Source organism: Saccoglossus kowalevskii, chromosome 14 (assembly GCF_978046115.1).
Source record: "Saccoglossus kowalevskii chromosome 14, keSacKowa6.1, whole genome shotgun sequence".
Lineage (NCBI taxonomy): Eukaryota > Metazoa > Hemichordata > Enteropneusta > Harrimaniidae > Saccoglossus > Saccoglossus kowalevskii.
Genome location: NC_140654.1, coordinates 32,519,772 through 32,535,670, shown reverse-complemented (window position 1 = coordinate 32,535,670; position 15,899 = coordinate 32,519,772). Strand labels below are relative to the sequence as shown.

The 15,899-nt window shown below is 35.8% G+C and overlaps 1 protein-coding gene and 1 long non-coding RNA gene across 9 annotated transcripts in view; both read right to left on the bottom strand.

Moving 5' to 3' along the window:
• LOC100369281 (uncharacterized) overlaps positions 1–15,899 on the bottom strand; it is a 190,135-nt gene that overhangs the window by 84,284 nt on the left and 89,952 nt on the right. For all 8 annotated transcript variants that reach the window (XM_085508146.1, XM_085508150.1, XM_085508153.1 and 5 more), the window contains 2 exons: positions 15,559–15,597; positions 15,062–15,394 (listed from right to left, as the gene is read on the bottom strand). In XM_085508146.1, coding sequence (XP_085364272.1) covers positions 15,062–15,305 — 244 coding nt within the window. In that variant the 5' untranslated portion in view covers positions 15,306–15,394; positions 15,559–15,597. The remainder of the gene's footprint in view (positions 1–15,061; positions 15,395–15,558; positions 15,598–15,899) is intronic.
• LOC146734686 (uncharacterized) lies at positions 13,368–15,055 on the bottom strand. The gene is made up of 2 exons (XR_014931638.1): positions 14,504–15,055; positions 13,368–14,014 (listed from the first exon to the last, which is right to left on the bottom strand). It is a non-coding gene; the product is annotated as an uncharacterized LOC146734686 (long non-coding RNA).

Below are 15,899 nucleotides of genomic sequence, written 5' to 3'. Positions count from 1 at the left end.
AGTGGTCTGATACATGACTAAGAGTATTAACTTTTAAATAATTAATCTGTGGCAAAAATGATTTTTGTACAACACAATAATCTACTTGACTCACTCCATTATATTGGAAGCATGTGACTCTTCCTGACAAGTCTCCTATAATACGCCCATTGGCAATAATCATGTCAGTAGTAATACAAAGATTGCATAGGTGATGTCCATACTTATTGTTAACAGTATCCATAGATTGTCTGTTATCATTAATAATTTTAGTATATGGAATTTGAATGTCTGACATAATAATTTCCTCTCCTAAAGTATCACTAAGACCAGTAGTCCTAGAGTTAAAATCACCCATTAAACAAATATCCCCATGACAGGAATATTTTAGTGCTTCGTCTGTAATAATATTAAAGATGTCTTCAGCAGCAAGCTCACTGCTATTATAGTATGATGAACCAAGTGGAGGAATATAAGTAATACAAATGTAGAGATCTTTTACTAAACCAAAGAAATCCTTACTGAGTTTAAGCCAAAATGACTCTTTGTATTTGCTTTCAATTTTAGTGATTCCTTTACTGAATTTAGATCTGAAAAGAACCATAATACCTCCAGAGGCTTTACGAGCATTTCTACTTTTCTTTCTGTCAGCCCTAAAATAAGAAAAACCACTAGGAAATCTAAAACAATCACTACTGTCTAACCAAGTTTCTAAAAGACAAATAATATCATGACTAATAATAAAACTAACAAATGATTGATCATAAATACTTGATTTGAGTCCATGAATATTCCAAGAGGCTACCTTGAGCTGCTCTTTGTATTTTTCCATTTATGAACTAAACTGGTATCCCCATGGTGGATAAGAGAATGGTATTGAAGGAAGATATCTGTTGTATATTTGAGGCAATGACATTGGTCGATCCATGAGTGGTGGTGGTGGAGGTGGTGGCTGTAAGCCATATTGATACCAGTTTGACATTGCCATGTTACTTAGCCTTTGTGGATTTTGAAAAGTTTGTGAATTGTTTTTAGAATTGTTGTCATCTGCAATATAGCTTTGCACGTTTTCATTTGTTGAATTATTGATGATATTAGCTCCTGTTGTCATAGTACTATGCAATGGTTCATTGTTACTTTGATGAACACTGTTGTCACTAGTCAACATATTGCTGATATTTGGCTCACTGTTATTTCGGTTATCAATGCTGCTACCATCTTCTCTCTTGTATCTATCTTCTGTCTCTTGACGGTTTGGTCTCTTTTGATTTCTAGATGAGTGCTGTGCATTTCTTGACTGATGATTGGCTTTGCTATTTCTGAAATTAGTTTCCCTAGTACGAGTACTATAGTTTTTTCCTGTAATTGCATTAATAAGATTAGATGCAAGGACTTTAGTTCCAATGTCATTAAGGTGAATACAATCCTGATTATAGTATTGCCTTGATCTGTACAATTTTCTGTGGTGAACAAATACAATGTTCTCTTTATTTTCTATCCTAGACTGAATACTTATGTTAACATTCTTAATCACTTCATTTAGTTCTGGATTTCCTCTAGGAAGGATGCCAGAAATGATAATGGTGGATGCTCCATTCATGTGGGTCTCAGTATAGTTTATTAGTTGAGTAATATCTTCAACTACATGATCACATTCTTTTTTGTTAGAAATGTCATTACTCCCAACATGGTAGATAATCTGCTTGTATTTCTTTAGAGAATTGTGTTTGATGTATTGTAAGGCATCATTCACTGTTGTTGATCTAACTTTAGTGACATTCTGATTGCTTAGTTTCTCTGGTTCAATGTGTTTAATTAATGAGTCACCGACCAACAAAATATTGCTATCACCAGTACTTTTAGAAGCTGGCTCCTTGTAGTTGGATTTAGTAGCTTTCCCTTTACAATCTTTTTTCATATCTTCATATTGATCCTTAGTGTGCATATTGGAGGGATTCCTGTTTTCGACTGCACTGGTAACAATAATAGTGGGAACCTTTGTCATTTTTTCACTGCTTAATGCCTTTTCAGAAGTTTTTTCTTTCTTGTATGACTTAGTACCACGAGTAACTGTATTGAAGCCTGTATCCATCCCTTCTATAATTGACTCTAGAGCATTATATTTCACTTCCAGAACATTCAGCTTATCACACAAGATATTATTAGTTAATTTAAGTTCTTCATTTTCCTTCATAAAAAGTTCCATCCTGTTTTCATTCATCTGAGCAACTTTCATATACTTTTCAGTATCACTCTCCATTATTTCCAATCTGGCAGCAAGCTTCTTCATAACAGCATTTAAATTGCTATTTCTTTTCTCTTCATCATTAATTCTAGAGTTAACATTTTTGAACTTGGTTTCAATAGAGGGCATCTGACCTTTAGTTTCCTCTATCATTGCTTTGATTGTTTCAGCTTTTCGTGATTCAAGGTGATCAACAACTTCAGTGTATTTTTCTTCTAGAGTATCTATGGTCAGGATAATGTTGTCCACTTTAGACTCTATTTCACTCTGTTTAGTTTCTAATGTTGTCTGATGACCTTGAAGAATATTGATGCTCAGTTCTGAGTTAGTTTGTGTTTTGTTAACATCCTGATTTGATATTTCTTCATGTTGATCTTTGGTATTTTTAACAACATCACTGGATAAACCAGTATTGCTTTTTTGGTTTACTTCTGAATTTACACTTCCTGTAACTTGAAGTTGTACCCCAGTCACATCTGTTTTATCCAATTCACACCTTTTACCGTCTCCAGTTGTTTGTTTAGTTCCATCAATTGGTAATCCAGTTGACCCCTTGTCTTTGTCTTGCATAACACACTGTTTGTCTTTGTCTTGCATAACACACTGTTTGTCTTTGTCTTGCATAACACACTGTTTGTCTTTGTCTTGCATAGCACACTGTTTGAGAGCTGGAAAATCCTTTTCAGCCCACATTTGAAAATTAGTTGACTGTACCAAAACTCCACCATTGGAGTAAAACTTGATATGTAGTACTTGATTTTCCTTCTCTTTTGATGAATTTTGTATGTAGTGTGTCATCCTAGCTACTTCTGATCTAGTTGGCAGATCTTCCCATTCCACTATAACACCATGTTGTTTTTCATATGCATTGTTGTACCATTGCTTGCATACAGTGATCCATACTGGAATTTTTATTTCGTCACACTTAAACTTGACATCACATGGCACATTTATGCCTCCAACTAGCTTGTAATCAGTATACAGCGATTCTGTTCTGGGAACATCTCTCATAGGAACATTATCAAGTTGTATGTAGCTACACACATATCAAGTTGCATGTAGCTACAGATACCACGTTTCCTGTCTGGGACTATATGTATGTGACAGGGTTGTGTGAACATCTTCCTATTATAATGGTGATACTGCAATTCAATGGGATATTGTAAGTAGGTAAATCAGCTGATACACACATATCAAGTTGTATGTAGCTACAGATACCACGTTTCCTGTCTGGGACTATATGTATGTGACAGGGTTGTGTGAACATCTTCCTATTATAATGGTGATACTGCAATTCAATGGGATATTGTAAGTAGGTAAATCAGCTGATACACACATATCAAGTTGCATGTAGCTACAGATACCACGTTTCCTGTCTGGGACTATATGTATGTGACAGGGTTGTGTGAACATCTTCCTATTATAATGGTGATACTGCAATTCAATGGGATATTGTAAGTAGGTAAATCAGCTGATACACACATATCAAGTTGTATGTAGCTACAGATACCACGTTTCCTGTCTGGGACTATATGTATGTGACAGGGTTGTGTGAACATCTTCCTATTATAATGGTGATACTGCAATTTAATGGGATATTGTAAGTAGGTAAATCAGCTGATACACACATATCAAGTTGCATGTAGCTACAGATACCACGTTTCCTGTCTGGGACTATATGTATGTGACAGGGTTGTGTGAACATCTTCCTATTATAATGGTGATACTGCAATTCAATGGGATATTGTAAATAGGTAAATCAGCTGATACACACATATCAAGTTGTATGTAGCTACAGATACCACGTTTCCTGTCTGGGACTATATGTATGTGACAGGGTTGTGTGAACATCTTCCTATTATAATGGTGATACTGCAATTCAATGGGATATTGTAAGTAGGTAAATCAGCTGATACACACATATCAAGTTGCATGTAGCTACAGATACCACGTTTCCTGTCTGGGACTATATGTATGTGACAGGGTTGTGTGAACATCTTCCTATTATAATGGTGATACTGCAATTCAATGGGATATTGTAAGTAGGTAAATCAGCTGATACACACATATCAAGTTGCATGTAGCTACAGATACCACGTTTCCTGTCTGGGACTATATGTATGTGACAGGGTTGTGTGAACATCTTCCTATTATAATGGTGATACTGCAATTCAATGGGATATTGTAAGTAGGTAAATCAGCTGATACACACATATCAAGTTGTATGTAGCTACAGATACCACGTTTCCTGTCTGGGACTATATGTATGTGACAGGGTTGTGTGAACATCTTCCTATTATAATGGTGATACTGCAATTTAATGGGATATTGTAAGTAGGTAAATCAGCTGATACACACATATCAAGTTGCATGTAGCTACAGATACCACGTTTCCTGTCTGGGACTATATGTATGTGACAGGGTTGTGTGAACATCTTCCTATTATAATGGTGATACTGCAATTCAATGGGATATTGTAAATAGGTAAATCAGCTGATACACACATATCAAGTTGTATGTAGCTACAGATACCACGTTTCCTGTCTGGGACTATATGTATGTGACAGGGTTGTGTGAACATCTTCCTATTATAATGGTGATACTGCAATTCAATGGGATATTGTAAGTAGGTAAATCAGCTGATACACACATATCAAGTTGCATGTAGCTACAGATACCACGTTTCCTGTCTGGGACTATATGTATGTGACAGGGTTGTGTGAACATCTTCCTATTATAATGGTGATACTGCAATTCAATGGGATATTGTAAGTAGGTAAATCAGCTGATACACACATATCAAGTTGTATGTAGCTACAGATACCACGTTTCCTGTCTGGGACTATATGTATGTGACAGGGTTGTGTGAACATCTTCCTATTATAATGGTGATACTGCAATTTAATGGGATATTGTAAGTAGGTAAATCAGCTGATACACACATATCAAGTTGTATGTAGCTACAGATACCACGTTTCCTGTCTGGGACTATATGTATGTGACAGGGTTGTGTGAACATCTTCCTATTATAATGGTGATACTGCAATTTAATGGGATATTGTAAGTAGGTAAATCAGCTGATACACACATATCAAGTTGCATGTAGCTACAGATACCACGTTTCCTGTCTGGGACTATATGTATGTGACAGGGTTGTGTGAACATCTTCCTATTATAATGGTGATACTGCAATTTAATGGGATATTGTAAGTAGGTAAATCAGCTGATACACACATATCAAGTTGTATGTAGCTACAGATACCACGTTTCCTGTCTGGGACTATATGTATGTGACAGGGTTGTGTGAACATCTTCCTATTATAATGGTGATACTGCAATTCAATGGGATATTGTAAGTAGGTAAATCAGCTGATACACACATATCAAGTTGCATGTAGCTACAGATACCACGTTTCCTGTCTGGGACTATATGTATGTGACAGGGTTGTGTGAACATCTTCCTATTATAATGGTGATACTGCAATTCAATGGGATATTGTAAGTAGGTAAATCAGCTGATACACACATATCAAGTTGCATGTAGCTACAGATACCACGTTTCCTGTCTGGGACTATATGTATGTGACAGGGTTGTGTGAACATCTTCCTATTATAATGGTGATACTGCAATTCAATGGGATATTGTAAGTAGGTAAATCAGCTGATACACACATATCAAGTTGCATGTAGCTACAGATACCACGTTTCCTGTCTGGGAATATATGTATGTGACAGGGTTGTGTGAACATCTTCCTATTATAATGGTGATACTGCAATTTAATGGGATATTGTAAGTAGGTAAATCAGCTGATACACACATATCAAGTTGCATGTAGCTACAGATACCACGTTTCCTGTCTGGGACTATATGTATGTGACAGGGTTGTGTGAACATCTTCCTATTATAATGGTGATACTGCAATTCAATGGGATATTGTAAGTAGGTAAATCAGCTGATACACACATATCAAGTTGCATGTAGCTACAGATACCACGTTTCCTGTCTGGGACTATATGTATGTGACAGGGTTGTGTGAACATCTTCCTATTATAATGGTGATACTGCAATTTAATGGGATATTGTAAGTAGGTAAATCAGCTGATACACACATATCAAGTTGCATGTAGCTACAGATACCACGTTGCCTGTCTGGGACTATATGTATGTGACAGGGTTGTGTGAACATCTTCCTATTATAATGGTGATACTGCAATTTAATGGGATATTGTAAGTAGGTAAATCAGCTGATACACACATATCAAGTTGTATGTAGCTACAGATACCACGTTTCCTGTCTGGGACTATATGTATGTGACAGGGTTGTGTGAACATCTTCCTATTATAATGGTGATACTGCAATTCAATGGGATATTGTAAGTAGGTAAATCAGCTGATACACACATATCAAGTTGCATGTAGCTACAGATACCACGTTTCCTGTCTGGGACTATATGTATGTGACAGGGTTGTGTGAACATCTTCCTATTATAATGGTGATACTGCAATTCAATGGGATATTGTAAGTAGGTAAATCAGCTGATACACACATATCAAGTTGCATGTAGCTACAGATACCACGTTTCCTGTCTGGGACTATATGTATGTGACAGGGTTGTGTGAACATCTTCCTATTATAATGGTGATACTGCAATTTAATGGGATATTGTAAGTAGGTAAATCAGCTGATACACACATATCAAGTTGCATGTAGCTACAGATACCACGTTTCCTGTCTGGGACTATATGTATGTGACAGGGTTGTGTGAACATCTTCCTATTATAATGGTGATACTGCAATTTAATGGGATATTGTAAGTAGGTAAATCAGCTGATACACACATATCAAGTTGTATGTAGCTACAGATACCACGTTTCCTGTCTGGGACTATATGTATGTGACAGGGTTGTGTGAACATCTTCCTATTATAATGGTGATACTGCAATTTAATGGGATATTGTAAGTAGGTAAATCAGCTGATACACACATATCAAGTTGCATGTAGCTACAGATACCACGTTGCCTGTCTGGGACTATATGTATGTGACAGGGTTGTGTGAACATCTTCCTATTATAATGGTGATACTGCAATTTAATGGGATATTGTAAGTAGGTAAATCAGCTGATACACACATATCAAGTTGCATGTAGCTACAGATACCACGTTTCCTGTCTGGGACTATATGTATGTGACAGGGTTGTGTGAACATCTTCCTATTATAATGGTGATACTGCAATTCAATGGGATATTGTAAGTAGGTAAATCAGCTGATACACACATATCAAGTTGCATGTAGCTACAGATACCACGTTTCCTGTCTGGGACTATATGTATGTGACAGGGTTGTGTGAACATCTTCCTATTATAATGGTGATACTGCAATTCAATGGGATATTGTAAGTAGGTAAATCAGCTGATACACACATATCAAGTTGCATGTAGCTACAGATACCACGTTTCCTGTCTGGGACTATATGTATGTGACAGGGTTGTGTGAACATCTTCCTATTATAATGGTGATACTGCAATTCAATGGGATATTGTAAGTAGGTAAATCAGCTGATACACACATATCAAGTTGCATGTAGCTACAGATACCACGTTTCCTGTCTGGGACTATATGTATGTGACAGGGTTGTGTGAACATCTTCCTATTATAATGGTGATACTGCAATTTAATGGGATATTGTAAGTAGGTAAATCAGCTGATACACACATATCAAGTTGCATGTAGCTACAGATACCACGTTGCCTGTCTGGGACTATATGTATGTGACAGGGTTGTGTGAACATCTTCCTATTATAATGGTGATACTGCAATTTAATGGGATATTGTAAGTAGGTAAATCAGCTGATACACACATATCAAGTTGTATGTAGCTACAGATACCACGTTTCCTGTCTGGGACTATATGTATGTGACAGGGTTGTGTGAACATCTTCCTATTATAATGGTGATACTGCAATTCAATGGGATATTGTAAGTAGGTAAATCAGCTGATACACACATATCAAGTTGCATGTAGCTACAGATACCACGTTTCCTGTCTGGGACTATATGTATGTGACAGGGTTGTGTGAACATCTTCCTATTATAATGGTGATACTGCAATTCAATGGGATATTGTAAGTAGGTAAATCAGCTGATACACACATATCAAGTTGCATGTAGCTACAGATACCACGTTTCCTGTCTGGGACTATATGTATGTGACAGGGTTGTGTGAACATCTTCCTATTATAATGGTGATACTGCAATTTAATGGGATATTGTAAGTAGGTAAATCAGCTGATACACACATATCAAGTTGCATGTAGCTACAGATACCACGTTTCCTGTCTGGGACTATATGTATGTGACAGGGTTGTGTGAACATCTTCCTATTATAATGGTGATACTGCAATTTAATGGGATATTGTAAGTAGGTAAATCAGCTGATACACACATATCAAGTTGTATGTAGCTACAGATACCACGTTTCCTGTCTGGGACTATATGTATGTGACAGGGTTGTGTGAACATCTTCCTATTATAATGGTGATACTGCAATTTAATGGGATATTGTAAGTAGGTAAATCAGCTGATACACACATATCAAGTTGCATGTAGCTACAGATACCACGTTGCCTGTCTGGGACTATATGTATGTGACAGGGTTGTGTGAACATCTTCCTATTATAATGGTGATACTGCAATTTAATGGGATATTGTAAGTAGGTAAATCAGCTGATACACACATATCAAGTTGCATGTAGCTACAGATACCACGTTTCCTGTCTGGGACTATATGTATGTGACAGGGTTGTGTGAACATCTTCCTATTATAATGGTGATACTGCAATTCAATGGGATATTGTAAGTAGGTAAATCAGCTGATACACACATATCAAGTTGCATGTAGCTACAGATACCACGTTTCCTGTCTGGGACTATATGTATGTGACAGGGTTGTGTGAACATCTTCCTATTATAATGGTGATACTGCAATTCAATGGGATATTGTAAGTAGGTAAATCAGCTGATACACACATATCAAGTTGCATGTAGCTACAGATACCACGTTTCCTGTCTGGGACTATATGTATGTGACAGGGTTGTGTGAACATCTTCCTATTATAATGGTGATACTGCAATTCAATGGGATATTGTAAGTAGGTAAATCAGCTGATACACACATATCAAGTTGCATGTAGCTACAGATACCACGTTTCCTGTCTGGGACTATATGTATGTGACAGGGTTGTGTGAACATCTTCCTATTATAATTCAATGGATATTGTAGTGTCAACCACACAGTTTTATTGTTAAGGGTTTCACTAATAATAGAACAGTTATACAGACATGATTGAGAATTGAGTAGAAGCTTTCTTAAACATAACATATGCAAATAGAAATACCTAGAAGCATCATACAAGGATGTTGACATCAAAACATTTAATTGCACAAAGGAGTAGCTGACAGAAAAGTTACAATGATTGACCATCGGCACCTTTTCCAAAAATATCCCACGGACAATAATAATTGGATGACTAGGATATATAACGATTCTATTTCAAGTATTTGCACCTGAATAACCATCAAATACATGTTAAACTTATTTTATTATATTTCAAACATCAGTTAATCTTGCATGCCAGAAAGATATTTTTTGCATGACTGAAGTGAAAATGCACAATTTAATTAAGCAGGAATGAATAAAAGTAATCAATGTGGTAATGACCTTTGACACCAAAGTCATGTGCGTGATGGCAATGGCTATCACACAAATACTATCATGGGTAATGTCTAAATGCATACTGTGTAATGAAGCTTGATAGTGTACCATCACGCTTCATTGTGAGAAATCATAAAGACAGCGAGGTATGGAGAATAGAAGTCTATCTAGCGGTTATTTTTTTATATTGAGCACGTTTTCTGACAAATATTTTTAAATGTCTGCTGAGTTTATGTAGCATAATCATGAACACCAGCAGCCAGTACATCAATTTAAAACTTTAATGAAGTGACTGACGCTACCAGTTAGAATCACAAATTAACATTAAAAGCATGCACTCTACAACTGAGCTATTTATTATTATAGCAGAATGTATCTGAGCATTCTCAAAACATCAACTCAATTGATTGAAATAATGTTGCTATGACAGTGTCGGTAAAAATAATTAAATAATTTATTGACAAAACTGAACAGGTTGCCATTAGCAACCAGACAGCAAGCTTAACAATTCATGAAAGTTCACAAGTTGCTCTCAGTCGGTTTTCCAGGTGGTATTATTATGCCTGCAGATTTCTAGCATGTTTTCAACCGTACATTGCATAAAATGTTTTTAATAAATAGTTAATAGTTAATTATTTAAGTAAATTATGCAGACGTTTTATTATTGCAAATCAATGTAAAAATTGTTCATTGAACAGAGAAATTCAGTTTTGTCATTCAAAACAAATTTGTTCATTTTTTACTTTCATGTCATAATTTTTTATGTTAAGTCATTCTGAAAAATTATGTGAAATTTTTATTTATAACATAACACTACCTGTGTTCTAATTGGTCAATATGTGGTAATATAGGAGTCTCCCCCCCCCCCATGTGACAAACTATTCCAAATATCAGTCATACACACTGACATGTGAACATTTTTTGTTTAAAGCGCGGCGGTCTTCGTGCAGTGCGTGTTCGAATTTCATGTAAATAAACAATGTATTTTACATTTAAACTAAAAATGTAGTAAACTACTTTATTTTCACTTTGGATTTATTTTCACTAATTTTGCTTCAGGTGTGGTTCAATGAAAATAAAATCAAGTGAAGATAATTTTTTTCCTTTATTTTACATTTAAGGTAGCTGGAAGGGAAATTTTCACTTTTTTCTTGATTTTTCAAAAATTGATAAAACGGTTACTTTAGACCTTGATACATCATCCCTGGTTTACAAAAGATCGATATAACGTTGCTTAAATCAGTGTTTTAAAACGCTAGCAGAAAAGACTACAACTGCCGTTTCATGGATATTTGCATAATGTTTAACTTTGGAATGGTTTAAATGATAACATCTTATCTGTATACTCTGTTGTTGACGATTCTGATATAACGGGTGATAAGCTTCCCGTCTCAAACAATGCGTGTTTATCTAACGTCCATTGTCAGCATTATTGTCAGTCGAGACTTCGACGGAGAAACATGGTCATACAGTCCGGGCATACAGTACACATTTCGCCTAACCTTCCGCTTTTACATCGGCCGCTTATCGCTTAATTTCCGACCATGTGGTCTTGTCCGACCAGAAACCGTCCGCATTTTAATCGCGTTTTTTTTTTTTTGCTCGCTCGCTCATTGAAACACCGACCGCTCGCCCAAACACTGATCACTGGCACATGAGTGGTCGAAATGGTGGTTTTGATAGTAAAGTGTAAACATACAACTAGTATTAACTATTATTAAATTCTGAACGACACTTCAAATCTAATAGTTGTATTACACTTGTATCGTGAAAGCAACTGGACTGTGACCTCTTGTTACGTGTTTTGGGTGCTTGTTCTAGATGTAATATTTTAAATTATTTTAATGAGACAGTTACGTGAAAAAAGCATAGGTAACTCATTTTGACAGATCAGAGAAACGAGGAAATGTTAATGATTAATTCCAAAAATAACGATACCACTGAATCCACGTCGGTCGGTCTGGTAAAATTTGACATTCAATTTCAAAAATAATTCACGTTCATTGAATGAGTTCAGTTTATACCGTATACATACCGCAAAAGTGTTCCCACAAAAAATACTTTCGACTAAAAACGGCCACATTCCCTGAAAAAATTGAATAGAGCTTGACATGTATGAATAATTTATTGGGCTTAAAAAACGTGTCAAATTTAATTATAGCCATAAATATTTGGTTGCCAGTCGATGAACAATTCAAGACTCAGGATTCACACGGAAGTCCTTCAGGGCTGAAAATCATCGACGATACTCTGGTTTACTTTATTTCCCAACTTGCAGAGAAAACTGATTCGCCGTGGACTCTAATGTATCTCAGTCTAGTATTTTCTTTTTGAACTGAGGTCAAATTCCATTCGTTTGTTAAAATATACCGATGTTTTTCAGCTAATAATTTTGAAGCCTGTCACAGTACAAAAAACACTATGTGAATCAAACGCCGGAAATTGGATAGTACAACAACCCTTCACTTAGCGTTAAATATGCTTTGATACAACATCATTGATTGGCTGAAAGTCACATGATCGGAGCACGACCTGGGTCACAGAACCATATTTGTCCGTTTTTCAATCTTTTTTAGCGCGGAAGTTGCCAACAAATGTCAAAAAACTTATGAATTTCATGGATTCGAATAAAATAACGCAAGCGATTGATAAGAATGATTATTAATATTTTCCCGAATGCTCTTCGAATTTTATTTTTTTTTTTATTTCAAGGTAAGAAATGGCTAGTTGAAGTTGCATCGTCTTCAATGCGGCTGTTTCACCGCCAAGATCCGCAAACAACTCTAGCTGTTTCATTAGATCTCTTATCAGAGACACTTGAAGGATTAGCTTGTTTGTAAACTGTCAGCGTGTACAGTGGGACAGTAATGTTTGTCAAAGGATTATCCCTCGTTGTTCGTTTGCATAACAATGGAAACCCGAACGTTCCTGGAGTACGGACTCAAATCCCAGCAGTTTTCTTTCAGTCTGGGTTTTTAAAGAAAATGCTTTGTCACAGAATAATAGTCTGTTAAAGGTGCCAAGTATGAAATAATTTGGGGACAAAAAAACAAACCTGCATAGAAATAGGAATAATAGGTCTTTTGATTACCGGGGACACATTTCAATGGACTTGATTACGGACATGCATGACGTAAATTTCACCAGGAAATTCCGCAGTGTTCTCTCGCAATCGCGGACTTAGTCATTTTTACAAGGTTCGCCATTTTTGATGTCACGTGATAATTATGTAAACAATGACTGTCCAGTTTGTGCGAACTTGTACCTCTATACTTAGTATTTTGAAATATATAAGCTAAATTACTGTTCTGAACGAGACAACAGACAGAGAATGTTTTATTCGAAAATGTCACAAAACCCTTCTTGCTACCTTAACTCATCAAAAATCAATGAAATGAAATTCCATACAAAACACCCAAAATCAAAAAGTCTGTTAAGTATTTTAAAGTATTTATTTTTCTTGTCTGTGTTTTGGTGAATTGTATCAAAAACTGTAAAACCACTTATTTTCACTGACATTTAATTTCACATTTTCACACTTGCATAAAAATATCATGTATCAGGGTGGATTCTACATGAATCAATCTGATTAAAATCTGATGTAGTGTACGGGCTTTAATTATTGTGGCTATAATTTTATTTTTTATTACTTTTGTTATTAATGCCCTTTTATTTTATTATTTTACTTTGATTTTGATTTTGTGATTTTTTTTTAATTCTGCCCTACCTACATCTGATCCGACGCCTATGTAAGTCCCGTTCAAATCTCGCATAAGTAACAGCCAATCACAGCCCCCCTTTTATACAGGCTGTCAGTTGCTTACTTTTCAGTGTAGCGATACTACGGGCAATCTTTCTGTACATTATATTTTGCCCACTTGAATAAACCATTAATAGAAAATTGCTAGTATATTTTTATTTGCAAAAGAAATTCCACAGCATTTTACAATTTTTGTCATTACATTGAATATTTTTTTCACTTCCAACAAATGTGTACACTTCCAGATACATCTTCGCCAGCCAAGGTTCGTTCATTCAGTCATCGCTTCAATTTTACATCACTGAGCATAATTATCTAGAATGGAAGCAAAAAAATAAGTAAATCGTAATGATTAGAACACTGTAAACAGCTATAGTAAACAATGCAAACTGATTTTAAATTGTATGACGGTCACTGGCCCACGGCATCGACGCGGAAAATTGGAGCAAAAAAATATTTCCTGATCAATTGCGATGTGTTCCAATAAAAAATATTTTATTCCAAATCAGCTCAATTACTTTAATAAAGAGTTATTGTATAATGTACAAAATGATGATACAATTTGATGAATATTTACGGCTACGGTTTCAATACCGTAGACGATGTTGGCCCGATCTTCAACAAAACATCACCCATCTCCAGGGCAGGCGACTGGAAAAAGACACTGGTGTTCGGTCGAAACGGCGGAAACAAAATCGTCACTCCCAGAATAACTATGCAAAATAACGATTTAAAGTCGAACCATTCGAGCCACAATATTAACATAAAAATGACTTTTGTTGCATTTGACAATGATAAACTTACCGAAAAGCCGTGTTATTCTCGGTCGCTAACGTCGGTATAATCCGCCATTTTATTTGAGTGTGTATGCCACCCGACTCCGCCCGGTGACGTCATCATGTGCGCTATAGAAGGAGGTATGTGATTCGTTGACTAAAATCGTCGATAGTGGGTCTCGTTGAAATCTCGTTACATAGGCATCGGCTCAGATGTAGGTAGGGCGGATTTAAAAAAAATCACAAAATCAAAATCAAAGTAAAATAATAAAATAAAATAAAATAAAAGGGCATTAATAACAAAAGTAATAAAAATTAAAATTAAAATAAGTTTATAGCCAAAATAATTAAAGCCCGCCCGTACACTACATCAGATTTTAATCAGATTGTACATGAATAAATAAAAAATAAACAGTTTGCTTTTTGACCTATAGAGGGCGCCAATGCTAGTTCAATCCTCACTTCTCCACTGAGGGATGAAATCATAATCAGATTAAAATAAGATTTCAGTTAGAGCTTTTAGGGTCTTTGATAGATGGCATGAAAAGGCTTTGATTGCTAAGTACAAATAATACAAAATAAATACCTTTTATTTTCTCTCTCATTAATTTTTCTTGTTTTCTCCTTGCTAGTTCTTCCACTTCTCTCGACATAGTGGTAGTTGGTTTAACCGCCGCTAGAGAAGGGCTTGCAGTGAGGGACGATCTATGTTTCTGTGGAGCCGTTTTCGCATGTCGTTTTTGCCTTGAATCACCTGAAGAGGGCGCTCTTAAATTAAAAAAGTCATCATCAGACAGCCCATCAGTAACACGTGGAACTTCAGCAAGCATTTTGATTGGCTACCCACAGTTTGGTGATATCACAATACACAGTCATAATATTGCATTTTATTGCCAGCAGAGTGAGTTCGGTTACTTGTCTGCAGGGAAAAATTGTCAGAGAGTTTCATTGTCTTTAGACCGTCATGTGTTTTTAAAGGAAAGACAGAGGCATTGGTGGTTAGTTCTACAAATAGTCCAGGTGTCAGCAACAGAGGAATATAGCACCGCACACAATGCAATCCAATGGTACACAAACTCTCACCTGGCTGTGATCTTTAACCAAAATATAAGTGATAGTAATCTGCAATACAAACAGAAATACAGCAACATAATCCCTACAATATCAGGAAGATACATCACAATTATTTTTTAATACATAATGTCACATGATCTGTCACTATTAGAAGAACATATCAATTTATGCAAAGTTGACGGTTATTTGATTATTGTGATTTTGGTGTAACTTAAAATCAGATCAAAATAATATATTTATGGTTTTGATACAGCTCTATGAGTCATCAATGAAGATGTCATGTAACATTATCTATGACTATCTATAAGAAAAAGAAACCAATTTGTGCACATGGATATACCTGTATGTAA